Here is a 15785-nt window from a genome sequence, read left to right as displayed (position 1 = left end):
CAGAGGTTTCTGGGCTTTGTAAATTTCTACAGCAATGATTTCAGTGGCATTGCTCTGCCCTTCGCATGTTTAACCTCTCCCAAAGTTCCTTTCCAGTGGGCTCCTGTGGCACAGCAACCATTCTCCGAACTCAACAATAAGTTTGCCTCCATGCCCATCTTGCTGCAACCAGACCTCTCTCAGCCATTCATAGTAGAAGTGGACACGTCGGATCTGGGAGTTGGAGCGGTGTTATCCCAGCACTCTGGGGGTAAGCTTCACCCATGTGCATATTTCTCTCGTTCAGGCTGAGCGGAACTATGACGAGGGAGATCGAGAATTGCTGGCCATAAAGCTCGACTTGGAGGAATGGAGGTGCTGGCTAAAAGGGACGGAGCAGCCACTGATCATCTGTAAAGGCCGCAAAAACCTCAAGTACCTGCAAACGGTGAAGCGCCTCAACTATTGCCAAGCCAGGTGGGCCCTGTTCTTCACTCGGTTCAATCCGACCATCCTGCCTGCAGCCTGCATCATAGGGGCCCTCACATGGGAGACTGAAGGTCTAATGAGAAACGCAGAGTGGGAAAAACCCGACCCTGGAACGGGCCCTCCTAACTGACTATACATAACCACCGCAGTGCGCAGCAAAGGGATTCAGTGGGCCCACTCTGCTAAGTTTAACTGTGGATAAGAACCGCACAATAACACTGATGTAACGCTTGTTCTGGTGACCGTCACTAGCTCGAGATGTCCAGGATTTTGTTTCTGCTCGTTATACCTGTGTGCATTATAAGGCCTCCAACTCTCCACCAGTTGGGTTTCTCAGGTCCCTGCCTATTCCCAGGAGACCCTGGTCGCACATCGCCCTGGATTTCATAAGTGGACTACCACCATCCTCAGGTAATGCCACCATATGGACCATTGTGGATTGTTTTTCTAAAGCTGCACATTTCATTGCTCTGCCCAGGTTTCCCATCCCCTTGGAGACAGCAAAGCTGTTGACTGTTCATTGTTCTGCCTTGGCATAGCTCAAGACATTGTGTCCGATTGGGGTCCACAGTTCACATCATGGGTTTGAAAGGAGTTTTTGCTCTGTTCTGGCGGCCCAAGTGAGTCTTTCCCAGACCAACGGGCAGGCAGAGAGGGCCAACCAGGAGCTGGAGGCAGCTCTATGTTGTGTGGTTTCTTCTTAACAGTCCCACTGGAGCTCTCAGCTGTCATGGGTGGAATATGCCCATAAATTGATGACCTCCTCAGCCAGCCAGTGTCACTGTTTGAGGTTTCACTGGGATATGAACCTCCGCTCCTTTCCATCACTGAAGGGGAACCCTCAGTTTAACACCATATCCATCGTCCTGCCTTTGCATTCCTGACATACACGTTGTTCGGCCAAGCTTTACCTATCAGAAAAATGGCCTCAGTTTTGATTTTAGAATATTTTGGTATATACAGTCGTGGCCAAAAGTTTTGAGAATGACACAAATATTGGTGATGAATTAGAATAGCAGACTGGATGCGTTACAAAGAAGGGTGATGCTTGAAACATAGGCAGCCATCAATGTGTTGCATGTAAAGGCCTTCACAGGCAAGTATGTTGTTGCTACTAAGATCGCACCTAAATCAACTGGATCATCGGATTATCAGATCATCAAGAACTTCAAGGAAAGAGGTTCAATTGTTCTGAAGAAGGCTTCAGGGCACCCAAAAAATCCAATAAGTGCCAGGACTGTCTCCTAAAGATGATTCAGCTGCTGGATCGGGGTGTTGGCCATCACGGAGTTGGCCATGGGGGATACTATTGTCAAACACGATAATTTCAGTTTTCCTGTCATTTAGAATAAGAGAATTACCTGCGAGCCAATTTTTGACCTCGTGCATGCACTCGTGAAAGCCGTGCAAAGACATAACGGGATCATCAGTTAATTCGAAATAGATCTGTATGTCGTCAGCAGGACAATGATCCCAAGCACACCATCAATTCCAAGTCTAAATGAAAAAAAATATATACAAATGAACACTTTGCTAAAATTCCTTCATAGTGCTTTGACAGATTTATGGCCAAGGATGGCACAACCAGTTATTACTGCAAATATTTTGGATTTACCTGGGTTATGTTTGTCTAATATTAAAATGTGTTGGAGCTTAACCATATATTAAATATGTTAAAAAAAAAAAAAGAAGGGAAATAAATAAGAAATCAGCAACGGGGCAAATTTTTTTTCTTCACATGATATTATATTTAATGCCATTTGAGTCTCTATGACAGATGACATAGAAATGGACTATAAAATGGGCCATTACTTGAAAAGCTGCCTTAGACTATTAAGCTCTTTTTACCAGAGAAGATTTGACAAGTTTTTCATGGGTAAAATCCACATACTAAACTCTGCAGCGCAAACCACACATGTGTTTTCCTTACAAATGTGGCACAATTTAAGGGGAAATAATCAGTCATGCCAGTGGCATGAGATTTAATTTAAAAGTAGTGCTTTATTATATGAGATGCTTATGAAGGGCGGATAGTGTACACAATCTGCATGAGTTTGCAGGTGGCAGGTTTGTGTCCCGGGTCTGTAATAGTAATGCAGAACTATAGTAAGACACTGTTACCTTAAGGAAGTGGTTGGAAACACGACTCCATAAAACAGGAGTAAGAAACTGTACGTGCAGCCGTGGAGGACATTGGGAAACTGGGTTCTTCTTCTCACTCTTAAACAGACCAGCTGATAGAGGCATCACATTCTGACAGGACACAGAGAAAAAGTTGGATAATGACCAAATACATACATATCTATATATATCTATCTATATACATCTCTCTCTCTATATATATATATATCTACTAAGAAGCTGCTGACAATAATGGACTTGTTTAACTTCATTTAACATGTTTCAGGGCCCACTCACACAGCAGAACACCCCTTTTGACTTGGTCTTCACTTATGGTGTTACCATTGACCATTTGCATATAAATGAAGTTGTTTTCAGTGATCAGTCTCTTTTATTAATTATTTTACCAAGAGTCATTCTCTCAGTTCTTCCCTTTTTGTTTTTGATGTGTGTGTGTGTGTGTGTGTGTGTGTGTGTGTGTGTGTGTGTGTGTGTGTGTGTGTGTGTGTGTGTGTGTGTGTGTGTGTGTGTGTGTGTGTGTGTGTGCTCACCTTAATACGACCCAGTTCAAACTGGAAGACATTAGGACTTGTGGCCTTTGCAAAGACTGCGGGGAACAGCTTAGTACTGGGTTCCACCTGTGCATGGGAAAAGTTTCTAAAATTACCTATAAATGCTGAGGTGATCTGTCAAAGTCCATAACTGCTGCACTCTGAAATTTTGAGACACAGTGTGCAGTCAGAGTGTCAGATTTAGTGTTGTTGTGCTGGTAATACTGAGTGTGCAGTATGAGACATGCCTGAGACACACAAAGTAGATTTGTACCTACAGTTGTGGTCAGAAGTTTGCATACATTCATCATAGGAATGTCATGGTCTCTTTCAAACATTTGCTTTGGTGTCTCACTATGGGGAATGCTCTCGCGGGATTGTCCTCAGAAGCCTCTATGTCATCAGGGAGGTCCCGCCCTCCTCCCTGTAAAAGGATGTGACGCAGTGTCATTCAAATTCCTCTTCTAACTTCTTAGAAGCCCCATCTCTCCTGACTGCTAACGTGAGTGCTAGCTTAACAGTCTATTCAAGCAAGCTAACAGCTTGGTCACCGGGCGCTAGCATGACTCACGTTTTTAGTTTGCCTACTTTTCACCATAAAGCCAAGTTGGAGAGCGTGTTAGCTTCCACCACGCCCCACACGAGGGGTCATGCTTGAAAGACCACAGCACAGATTTCCACTGGTCTAATGTCCATTCCTTGTGTTTCTTGGCCCATACAAATCTCTTCTGCTTGTTGCTTTTCCTTAGTCGTGGTTTCTTAGCAGCTATTTGACCATAAAGGCCTGATTCACACACTCTGAACAGTTGATGTAGAGATGTGTCTGCTACTGGAACTCTGTGTGGCATCTATCTGGGCTCTAATCTGAGGTTAACTTGTGATTTCTGAGGCTGGTGACTCAGATGAATTTATCCTCAGCAGCAGAGGTGACTCTTGGGCTTCCTTTCCTGGGGGTCATCCAGCTGCCATGCAGACATTTAAAAATCCCTCATTGCCGAGTTCCTCTGGAATTGCAGAACCCACTGGCCTAGGAAGCACATCCTGCCTGCTGTTCAGACCACAAGAAGAAGCTGACCACCTAACATCCCCCATGGATGAGCTGGACCAGCACATGCTCTGTGTTCCCTTCAGGACCCAGTTCCAGAGCCCATTTGAAGAAGTGTCTTCTGCCTGGGACCCGATTTTAGATCACGCAGTGCACATTCCAATAAAGAGACGACAAGATGCTTTTCAGCTGAGTCAAGGGTCACAGTCTCACTAGCACACACAGTTTATTAAAAACTCATCAAGTGCATCCAGGGCACAGGAAAAGTTTGTGAAAAACACAGAAAACATGTTGAAAACATATTGCCCTCACACACAAACACCACTGGGGTCCATTTCCTTGTGGTACCCAGCCCCATGAATGCTGGGCAAAAACAGGCCAGGGTTGCAGAACCTGTTTCTGCCACAAGAGGAAGCCAAAGCGCCCTCCACTGTGGGCTGCCTGGCTTTGAGCCCTCTCTCAGCAAGACCAGAAGGGTGGCAAGCTCTCCCTACACCAGAGTGGGTTGTGAGGACATTAGAGCAAGGGTACTGCTTGCAATTTGCAACCACCCTTCCCAGATTTTCCAGAGTGATTTTCTCTCTTGTAAAAGGCGAATCATCCAGAATTTTGAAAAAATAAATATTTACGTTGTGAGAAATATCTCAGGAGCAGAGCTGATGCAGCTTTTACTCAAAGAATTTTCTTGTTCCCAAGAAGGGTGGAGGACTGCGTCCGACTGGACTTAAGGGCACTAAAGCCGCATCTCAGGTCGTACAAATTCAGGATGCTGACAAATCCCACTCTAGTGTGCCCAGGAAATTGCTTTACATCAACAGACCCTTAAAATACCATATTTTGACATTCACATTTGCCCGCCTCACAGGAAATTCCTTTCCTTTTACTCTCACCCAGAGCCATTTCAACCTGCATCACCCGCTAGTCTGCCATTTTATGAAAGGGCCACGAACGCCCGTGTCTGAACCTCCCTACGTACGAGCTCCTGGTCCTGGCAGCAGTTTCACAGCCACCCTTTAAGTTTCCCCACAGTGGGATTTATCAGAGAATAGTGGTTACGGTATAGAGTAACCTCAAGTTTTTAAAATGTTCTTCTTTCATTGTAAAATGACTATACAGCATACGTGTTTAATGACTTCAAAAAAACAAAAGGATTGGATGCACATGTTTGTGTGTATATATATATATATATATATATATATATATATATATATATATATATATATATATATATATATATATATATATATATGCCTTCTGGATAAAGGTTTTGTGGTCAGACAAGACAAAGATTGAGCTATTTGACCACAAGCAGAGGAGTAAGATGAAGTGGAGTGGGGCTTTTACACCAAAGAAAACTGTACTAGCTGTCAAATCTGATTGTGATAGCATCATGCTTTAATGTAGTTCCGCTGACTGTGGCATTACTACAATGAACAAAGAGGATGGAACAATTAAGCTAGAGCCGGGGTCCCCAACCCCAGGACTCAAGTCCAAATCCAGACCCCAAGGGAGTTTTGCCTGGACCGCAAAGCATTTAATCCTTTACTATGTAGTTAGGTAATTTACTCCTGCCGGCTGCGTGGCTGACTTTTGAACAGGTGTGAGAGGCAGCTATGTGGGTCAGCAAAATTCTGGTCCACACTCCAAGCCAGCTGGTGGCGGTATTGCACCACCAACCACCAAAAAAAAAAACAAAGAAGAAAAAACTGCAGGTCCTCAACACAGATTGCTAAATTACAACCCTGGGAGATAGTGCTTGCTGATAGTACAATGGTGACTTTGTGGTGCAGAGTGAGTAAAAAAAGAATGGCTTTGTCAAAAATGCATAAAGTCCACGAAAATCGGACATTAAAAGATAAATGGACAGGCTTCGCTCACAACTGACTAATGAACATTTGCATGCATGCTTAAGAATTGAACTGAGCCCATTTCAACCAAAGTTTAAAATGCTAGCTGCAAATGTCCCTGCAAGTTCCTCCTACTGAAGTGAGAGCCAGCACTGTTCTGGAATATGTTCTAAGTTACGTTGTGTTGGGTTTGTCAAACATATTTTCTGCGCCGTTTAAAGCACTTGTTGGTTTATGTGCAATACATGTTGTGTAGATTATTGCATAATTTCATTGTTAAACAGTTTTTTGTTTAACATTCGTACTTTAACTGGATTGCATTTTTCTGTTCAGCAGATGATTTAATAAGCGTACGAATTATTGATCAGTAGTTACAAATCTATATTGTTAGTTAAATATTAAAGAAAATATTTTTGTCGTTTCATTTAAAAGGTTCGGACCCCAGATTGATTGGATGACGGAGGTAGTGGACCTCTTGCTATTTTAGTTGGAGACCCCTGAGCTAGAGGATGGTCCCCAAATTCTGGACCTCAAATGAAAAGCGAGATGGTTGAAATTTGGGCACAACTGGGTGTTACAAATATCCAGAACATCCAGAATTATGGCAGAAGCGAACTGGTAGCTAACGAATATGTATGGTTGAGGTGTAACTTGCTAATTGACATTCAACCAAATATTAGTGGATCTTATATCTTTTCACTAAAAATCCAAAATAAATTCGAACTTCAATCTATTCAGTCATTCCACAATTCAAAGAAATCAACACAAGCCTAAAATTGCCATCACAGTATTTCCCACAATGACTCTCTGTTAACTTGTGACCACAACTGTAGTTGCTAGCAGTACTACAGTACTGCTACCTGCATTTTGTTGGAAGTGTGATAGCAATTTCTGCCAAACTGTTGATTTAAGTTTTAATTTAAATCTAAGATTATTTCTTAGCTACATTCCATTCAGTTTTCTTTTAGACCTTTATTTGAATTCAGTGAGGTTTTTTTTTTTTTTACTTTGCCTCAGTACACCACCACACTGGATTTTAAAACAAACAATTAAGATGTGATCAAAGTGTAAAATTTTAGCTTTAATTCAGTGGGTTTCAAATTCCCTGAGTAGTGAATTACAGCCATTTTTATAGTGTCCCATTATCAGGGGCTCAAAAGTAATTGGATATGAAATATCAGGATTGATTTTAATACTTGGATTAAAATCTTTTGTCAGTGACTGTCTTAAGTCTAGAATCCAAGAAATCCCACAAGATGCTTTGCAGGAATGTTACTACACCCACCTTCAGCTTCCAGCAAAGGCTAACCTGGAAATCCTGTCAACTGAAAGCAGCAGTCCACAAACTGCTGGAAATAATTTTACAATTTCTTGACTCTTGTGGTGTTGCTGTGCTGAGAAGTGCATTCCTTCTTTTTAAGACTCTGATGATTTGCATGCAAAGTTTATATAATTCTTGACAGGTTAAGTTGGTTGTGCACATTAATTATTGCTTCCTTCACTTGCATCATATTTCTTTGTACATCACATTGCTTGAAATCAACTCCAACGATTAATGCTACACTTCAGTCACATCTTCACTGTTTTAGAATACACTGTGGTGTACAGAGGCAACATTACAGAAACTGGTTAAATGTCTAATAACTTAGAGATCCATATATGTATTTTTTTGATGAGTCAGTGGATGCCTGGTTCATTAGTAGGCGAGGAAAGGTGGAGGACAACATAGTGTGTTTGTAGATGGAGACATGGTTTTATCAGAACTGGTTCAAAAAACAAAAAAGCACCTATTTTCTTGCAGAATAAAAAAATAAAATGATGTACAAAAATGAAAACCTGGAATCAAAGCATACATATTTACCTGGTAGTATGTGCTGAGTTCTTTGCCATTGGCTGTGAATGTCAGCAGACCGTTTGTAGTGTCAACCAGGCAGCCAATCTCTAAGCCGTTGTTCCTCCCCTGAGTGGGGCTGCTGCTTTCTCCACCCCACACCATGTAACAGTTGCTGCGTTTTATGCTGCAGGACACAAGTGGAAAGTAATGTAGCGTTAGGTCCATAATTTTCTGTTGTGCCTCTGTACATCACAACAGTGGATTTTAAGTCAAACAACCAATATGTGACTGAAGTGCAGATATTCAGCTTTAATTCGAGGGGTTTTATAGAATTTTTGCATGAACGTCTTAAGATCTTTAATTATTTTTATACGTAGTCTCTATTTTCAAATTATTTGAAAATTGAATTGGCCAGTTCCTTTGTTTTTCAGACTAAATGGTAAATGGACTGGTTCCTATGTACCACTTTTCTACTGCATTCTAGCTAAGACACACACGCACACACACACACACTCATATTCAGAACAATGCATTCGAGAGCAACATGGGGTTAGCATCCTGCCCCGTTCTTTAACTGCATCCTGTATCTTCTGGATGAGGTAGTTTGCATGTGTTTATGTGTTTATCTGGATCTGTGCATTTCTCGATGTTTAAGTATTTTAGTGAATGAATCAGTTTGTGTCTGTAAGCCTTTACAGGAGTGTGTGGTGGCTGCAATAAAGAAAAGTGAGTTTTCCTAAGATTGCCCGGTACATTAATGGAAAATGTTGTGCTGCTCTAAACAAGATGTTATGATGGTGTAGATGTGCGTTATGAATGTCAATAATAATTCAGTGTCCAACATAACAGTCCCAAAAGGCTTAAAATCCAGGCTTCCCCGGTGTATTGTAGCACAGATTAATTGCTGACTTTAATTTTGAATATAAGCTCCAAAGAGATGGCAGTACAAGTGAGAAAGGTCATCATAGAGTTGAGGGGTGGGAAGTGCTGAAGTTCAAATACTTTGTTATTCTGCTTAAGAAGAATTTTCAGGTATCTCTATTTTACTTGACCATTTATTTTCTGACAACTTTTTACTGTAAACCCTACATTTTCACACAGATATCTGTACATTCTTTTCCTTAAATTTATAAAAAAGAAAAGGTGTATTGCTTTACATTGAAGACATTTGAAGGGAGTTTTTAGTTCCCTGCACTGCCGGCTTCAAACGTCAGACCAATTTCAGCCTAAATGGAGGGAACAGTAACACACTGATGTATCCGTCACCAGGGCTGATCCCATACAAAGAGATGAAAGAAGCAAAAACATATAATTTGTGCATTATTTATAGCTCTGTGGTTATAATTGAGCCAGAGCCATCTGGAACTGCGTTTTTGGTGCAGATGTCCTTAAGTTTTAGTCGCAGTACTTCAGCATCTAGTAAGCCCTAAGGAAGAGTGAGCATAAGATAAGATAAGATAAGATAAGATAAGATAAGATAAGATAAGATAAGATAAGATAAGATAAGATAAGATAAGATAGAACTTTATTAATCCCTCGGGTGGGTTCCTCTGGGAAATTCGACTTCCAAAAAGCACAGCAACGACCGAAGTTACAGTTACAGAATTGTTATATATATATATATATATATATATACACACACACACACACATATATAAATACAGAGACAAATATAAATAAAATATACGAAGGGGATAAATAGAATAAATAGGAATAAAAAATAAAAATACAAGTGAATTGCACATTTCAAGTATTGAGTCTATTGCACTGTTGACTATTTACAAAAAGTATTGCACAAGGTATTGTACAGTGAGGTGAAGAGGCACTACAGCTTAGTTGTTCCCCCCTCCTTTGTCCTCCTGTTTCCCCTCCCTCTCCCCTCCAGAGAGGAGTTAAACAGTCTGATGGCGTGTGGGACAAAGGAGTTTTTAAGTCTGTTAGTTCTTGTCTTGGGGAGAAGCAACCTGTCACTGAACAGACTCTTCTGATTGTTTATGGCCGTGTGCAGAGGATGCCCAGCATTGTTCATAATGTCCAGCAGTTTCTTTAATGTCCTTTTCTCTGCCACTGTCACCAGAGTGTCCAGCTTCATGCCGACCACAGGGAGCAATGGATAAAGGGAGCAATGGATTTTTTTTTTCAAATGCAGGGTTTCTAGAACGTTTCCAATCCACAAACATCATTGCAAAAACTGTGTGCATGCAGTTGGTCATATCGTGTGCTGGTGTTTTTCCCAACGACACTAAAGAGTGCAAGGTAATCTAAGGAGCTTGGAGAGAAAGTGACTGGAACTCATGAAGATGTTTAAACTCTCATCCAAGAGGCTTCTTCAAGTTCTTAAACCAAATGGTGGAGAGTCTGAGGTCTTTAACCCTTAATGAGGGTTGTCCCTTAAGAGGGTCGTTAATCATGTGCTTCATCACATTAGCCAGGGTTGAAAAAGGGAGTGGGTCTACCACTGTGAGACCGTGCATCACCCTACGATTTGACCTATTAGGCCACCTAACACAAAATGTGAGTGGTGTTCAGGGAAGGAATCTGCATTGTAGGTGGCTGACAGTTCGTGTTCTAAGCCACCACCTCTGTTCATGATGTCTATTTACAGTGGACATGTATCACGTCTTTCAAATCATCTGTCTTCTCAGTCCAAACTGTGAACACTGGCATCCTCGAAAGAGTGACCTTTGATCTTTAGGTGCAAATGTAGAGCTGGACTAGGGCTGTGCAATATGACCAAAATCTCATATCCCGATATAAGACATCTATCGTCCGATAACGATATAAATCACAAAAATTTAACATTTTCTGCAAATTCTATCTCACCTGTTGTACTTCAGCTTGGTGATGCACAATATCACAAACAAGAGGCAACGGGCAGAAATATGACATCAAAGCCAAAGTTCCAGAAGCTGCAGTTCCTCTAGAGGCCACTTGAGGCTGGCTCCAAAAGCAAATCAATCCCCACAGACTCCCATGTTAAAATGTCCATTTAAAAAGCTTTTTCATAGCATTGCTTATATCCTACTGTATGGGAGGTTTCCCAGTTCATAACATGTTTTAACAGTCATCTATGGTGTGGCTGTGACTGAGAAAATGAAGGACACAGGACACCCACTGGCTAATGACAAGTCATTCATGAGCCCACCATTCGCTGTCAGATCCACCCTTTATCATGACATCTAGTGTAGCTACAGCCAACCTTGCATAAAGTCTATGATAAAACATAAACAAGCTGATAAACAGGTGAAACATTCTTACACTCACGCAAAATCCTGCAGCTCTGTTGCAACATGCCACTCAGCCCAGAAACCTATCCATACACTTCCACAAGAGACTTGACTAACCTCTCATGAACTTTGCCCTTTTCATCTCCCAGGGTAACCGTGACAGTCCGGACCTTGTGCAGCTCAAAGCACGGGTCGTACTGATGGAAGTCAGAAGTCACCCAGCCTACCCAAACACTGCTGGGCTCCTGACCTGGGAAGATCCGCACTGAATAGTAGTACTGCAGAAAGAGCAAGAGGTGCAATCACATGTAAACCAATACAGGAGTTAAAGCACACTGAGCATTTTGAACCAGGTTCAGCAAAAAACATTCATCTCCTATAAATCAAGCCACACTTGCTCACTGGATTTATGAGCTACGCATCATGACAGTTGTCTTACAGTGGAGGCTTGCATGAGGAAATCAGAGCTAACTCTGTCATCAGCCATCACCTCCTCCGATACACGAGCAGATGAGGGACAGCTGTTGTCTGGCTTGTTTCTCTTCAGCGTCAACCTGGTAGATTGGATTAAGAAATAAACACCATGAAAGAGAGGAAAGAGATTGCTAGAGTTCAAAACCTTGGATAAATATCACAAGAGGAACATTTAACAATCTGAAGCCTCATTAATGTGATGTTAATGAGTCAAGGGTTTGTTGAGAGGATGGAGGGATTACCGCTGTTTGAGCTTGGAGGGCTTCTCCTGGTTATAATCTTTGTGGTTGTTGAATTCATCTCTGTCGGGTCCATTGGGACCATTATGACTGTGAGATGACTTCATCAGGACCTCAAAATCTGACACATTTTCAAAGTCCTCCAACTCCTGCAGAAACACACAACTGAATGCACAACACCACTGCAACAGGAAGTAATCAAAGAAGTCCTGACATAAATCTGTTAAACTCTGTTTTAGGTCACTCTGTATAATATCACCCAGACCTTTTAGTCACGGTTTGTTCAGTGGATTCATGAGACTTTGTAAAAAAACTAAGAAAATTGTTAAAAAATGTTGTGAAGGAGTTGAACATGATTTTGTTCAACTAATGTAGTTAGATATCAGTCTCCATGTTTCACAGCAGCTTTAACAGAATCACTACGACTACTATAACATTATTAATTATAAATTATTTCAACGTCACAAGCTAGAAAACTGTGAGAGAAGCCAGGTGTCAGATATCAAGTTAACAGTGTTGTAAAATGCCACCTAAATCCAGAGCAGAGACAGAATCAGACGACGAATATGGGACTCTTATGACTTGGTGTTGCTACAACAGCAACAGGAAAACTTTAAAAGCTTTGTCAGAGTCATTATGGATTCAATAAACTCCAGAACAGAGGCAATAAAAAGTGAGTTATACAAGATCTAAACAGGCCTTCAGTTTACACATAAAGACGTGGATCACATAAAATCTGAAACTGAAAAATTGAACTCTAACATTCAACGTGTGTGACATTCTGTTGGCTGTCACTAACAAGATGGCGTAACAACCTAGTAACTGAGCGTATTGTGGAGTCACTGGGGGAGACCTGAACAGAGGAGAAAGTGAAGAAAATTCTTTCAGAAAAGCTACAACTGGAAATAAACACACCAAGCCCCACACTTCTGCACATTGTTTGTAACAAGAGGCGATTTGAGTTACTGCTGCAGCTCAACGCGGATGATCATTCTCTTCAGACCTCTAACAAGGCATTTTTGCCCAGAGAACTCCAGCTCCTGCATTTGCATTTATGCATTTTTGATTGCATTTATGTGAGTTTTACAAAAAGTATCTGTTACCCTCTTTGGTGAGAAGAGGCTGCCGTTTGGTGGGCACCTGGTTTCGGCACATTCTATGGGCATGCTAAGTCTGTAGAAGGTAATGTCAGTGTAGCTGTTCTGTGAGCCGAAGGACTTCTGAGTGACCTTCAGGCATGGACACGACTCTATTGTCTCGTCTATCCTCGTCACCTGAAAAAGAAACACAAACATATGTTTTATTCAGCTCAGCTTATTTTTTGGTTATTTATTCAACACGTTTGTTAAATATTGAGAATGTGTTGAAATGTATCCACGGTCCTGTCCTCACCTCGATGTGTTGGTGGTGGAGGGGTACTGGTACAAACTGAGGGAGCCTCTTGCTAAGCCACATGGTGACATCCCGGTTCATGTTAACAGCAAAAGGCTCATAGCCTTCTTGTAGGCCACAAATGGTGAAGTACTTTAAAGTGCTGACATCTTTACCAAAGTTCATTCTCCCAGCCTGACACACACCCAGACTGCAAACTGGTATAAAACCTGTGACAGACAAAAACAGTCAAATCCTATAAAACATATATTAATTATGTATCTTAAAATCTGCGCACTAGATAATCTGCTTCTTTCACATCTAAATGCTATCATAGTCAGTGCTCCTTAATCACCAAAATTATGTTTTGTTTTTGCCTCTCTGGCCAAGAAATACGCCCAACAGGTTTATTTTCCCAAGCAGACCATTACGGCTTTTGCTGGTCCACTTGATTGTCATAGGTTATTTGATCTTTTTTTTTTTTTTTACATTTTAAGTTATTACAATCAGAATGGACAGGACCGGAGGACAGAAAAGAGAAAGAAGAAGAGAAGAGATGTTGGGAAGTGAGTTATCATCAAAACTATTCTGACATATTTACCTTTGGGAGCCTTAAATCAAAGAAGACAATGCTAAGAAATGAATCTGGTAGACTTATCGGCTGCTGTCCAGATAACATTACTGAGCTTTAGGACTATTAATAAAACAGAGGTATAAATATCCTGTTTCTAAAAGTGGAGTTACTCTGACTTCCAAGAAGAAACCTGAAGCATTCAAAGTGTTTTTTGCCATCAGTCTTAAACTAAACTGCAGTTCAAAGGATATGCTGGTTAAGCGCCTCGGCATCAGCTTGTAAGATAGTAAATGATGACTGTGTTGTATAGAAGGAGATGCACTGTGCACTTCATTGATCTGTTTAAAACACTGGACACAGTGACAATTGCATAGACAGCCAAATAATAATTTGGCTTCGGCTTAAAAAAATGACAGACTCTGTGCTTCCTTAGGAAATGCCCATTTCCTGCTCCTTCCCTAATTTTGTACAGCCTCTGTATTGGTCTTCCACTTCAGCTGGTTGTATATGTGGACACCTGGATCCTTATATTCCTCCACCACATAAACATATTCTTCTAGGATAGACATTTGATATCTCTATACTGTCTTAAAATTGCTGTGAAGAGTTGGTATCTTACACTCTAATATAAACAGCTTCTTATTGAAAGATATCCTATATTTCATACAGTGTATCCAGATGTTGCACCTTTGTGATAAAAGCTTTGCTTTTCAATATATTTACTACTGACGAAATATATTTATATCTATCATCATTGGTTTAAAAATTAACTGGCAACAGTATGGTCAGTCATTTAGTTGTTGTTTTTTTCAAATGCCAAAGTTTGCTGGTTCCAACCTCTGTGTTAAAAGTTTTCTAAGTAACGACTGACATTTTAAGAGTTTCCTACAGAAATAGTCAGCTGTTAAAAAAATCATAGTTACAAACTTTGAAACATAGGAGAAACACATTTAATTAAATGTAAGAAACAGGCTAACAAAATTGACAGACTAATAATTGAGTAAATATGTTCTTTCATCAGTTATTTACCCAGAAGAACACTTGGGCCACCTGCTTTCCCTAGTTGGTATGTTTAGTAAGATTTACTCTTTGGTCTTGAAAATGAGCAGTGTCTCCTGTTTTTACAAATGCATGTGCTGTCCAGGACAGAGTACTGACCTTCACCGACTTCAAAGTCCTTGAAGGCCAGCTCTGATCCAGAATCATCCAGCAACACTTCTCCATTGAGTGTGAACATCATGGTGTGCTCATTCAGATCCACCATGCAGCCCACCACATCTCCTATCTGCCAGGCTCGGCCAAAGTGTTCATTCCCCTGGTGCCAGCGCTGCACCTAGAAAACACAGTACATGCAGGGGTGCGTGCACACACATGCAGTTACAGGGATGATCAGTGTGGAGATGTAGTGGTGTTATTACCAAGGCTTTTGTCTACCCATTAGAAAAAATATTGACTGTTTTTGCCATTTCTATGATGCTCATAGTATGAATCAAATTGTCTATACATCCATCCATTGTTTAGTGCTTATTAAGGTCACTGTGAAAGTGGTCTAAGTAACCAGGCCAGGCCACTCTCTCCTTGGCCAACACAAGATGTGTGCGGGTTCAACTCCTTCAAGTTGAACATGAAAGACCTGGACCAAAGATTGCTGATGTCATCACTGCACTGGCAGTCTACCCATCGGTTCCCCACTCTTCCCCTACCCACTCATGAATAAAAAGCTGAGATACTTCAAGCTTTTTCACCTGGAGCAATAATTTGTCTCTAACCTAAAGTGTCCAGTCAGTCCTTTTACAACTCAGGACCTGATCTCAGAATAACAAGTGTTAAAAGAGATTGTATTTTTTCATAACTATAAGTTGGATTAAGAACTAATCATAGGATGTAAAACTGACTCATTTATTAAAAATGTAGGTTATTGTAAAGAGGCTGATGTTTTTCATTTTTCTGTGTAAAGATAATGAACATTCACATTAGAAATAAAAAAAAATGCCTGAATGTAATAAATAAATGAGATTTGTGAAATGACTGCAC

The 15785-nt window shown here is 40.9% G+C and overlaps 1 protein-coding gene and 1 long non-coding RNA gene across 2 annotated transcripts in view; one reads left to right on the top strand and one right to left on the bottom strand.

The window, feature by feature from the left end:
• The window catches only part of LOC146662904 (ryanodine receptor 2-like), a 317890-nt gene that overhangs the window by 158670 nt on the left and 143435 nt on the right, over nucleotides 1–15785 (bottom strand). Inside the window, exons 28-36 of the mRNA XM_085415489.1 lie at nucleotides 14910–15084; nucleotides 13199–13407; nucleotides 12910–13080; nucleotides 11810–11955; nucleotides 11533–11647; nucleotides 11211–11371; nucleotides 7894–8050; nucleotides 3141–3227; nucleotides 2590–2721 (exon numbers count right to left, since the gene is read on the bottom strand). Of these exons, the coding sequence (XP_085271615.1) occupies nucleotides 2590–2721; nucleotides 3141–3227; nucleotides 7894–8050; nucleotides 11211–11371; nucleotides 11533–11647; nucleotides 11810–11955; nucleotides 12910–13080; nucleotides 13199–13407; nucleotides 14910–15084 (1353 nt within the window). The remainder of the gene's footprint in view (nucleotides 1–2589; nucleotides 2722–3140; nucleotides 3228–7893; nucleotides 8051–11210; nucleotides 11372–11532; nucleotides 11648–11809; nucleotides 11956–12909; nucleotides 13081–13198; nucleotides 13408–14909; nucleotides 15085–15785) is intronic.
• The window catches only part of LOC146662905 (uncharacterized), a 413626-nt gene that overhangs the window by 263588 nt on the left and 134253 nt on the right, over nucleotides 1–15785 (top strand). The gene's annotated exons all lie outside the window — the stretch shown is intronic.

This window comes from Rhamphochromis longiceps, linkage group LG8, assembly GCF_057381845.1.
Source record: "Rhamphochromis longiceps isolate RC_006_pf linkage group LG8, R_longiceps_female_GT1.1, whole genome shotgun sequence".
In the NCBI taxonomy this organism is placed as follows: domain Eukaryota; kingdom Metazoa; phylum Chordata; class Actinopteri; order Cichliformes; family Cichlidae; genus Rhamphochromis; species Rhamphochromis longiceps.
Note: the sequence above shows the minus strand (reverse complement) of the source record. Positions and strands in the feature narration are given on the sequence as shown.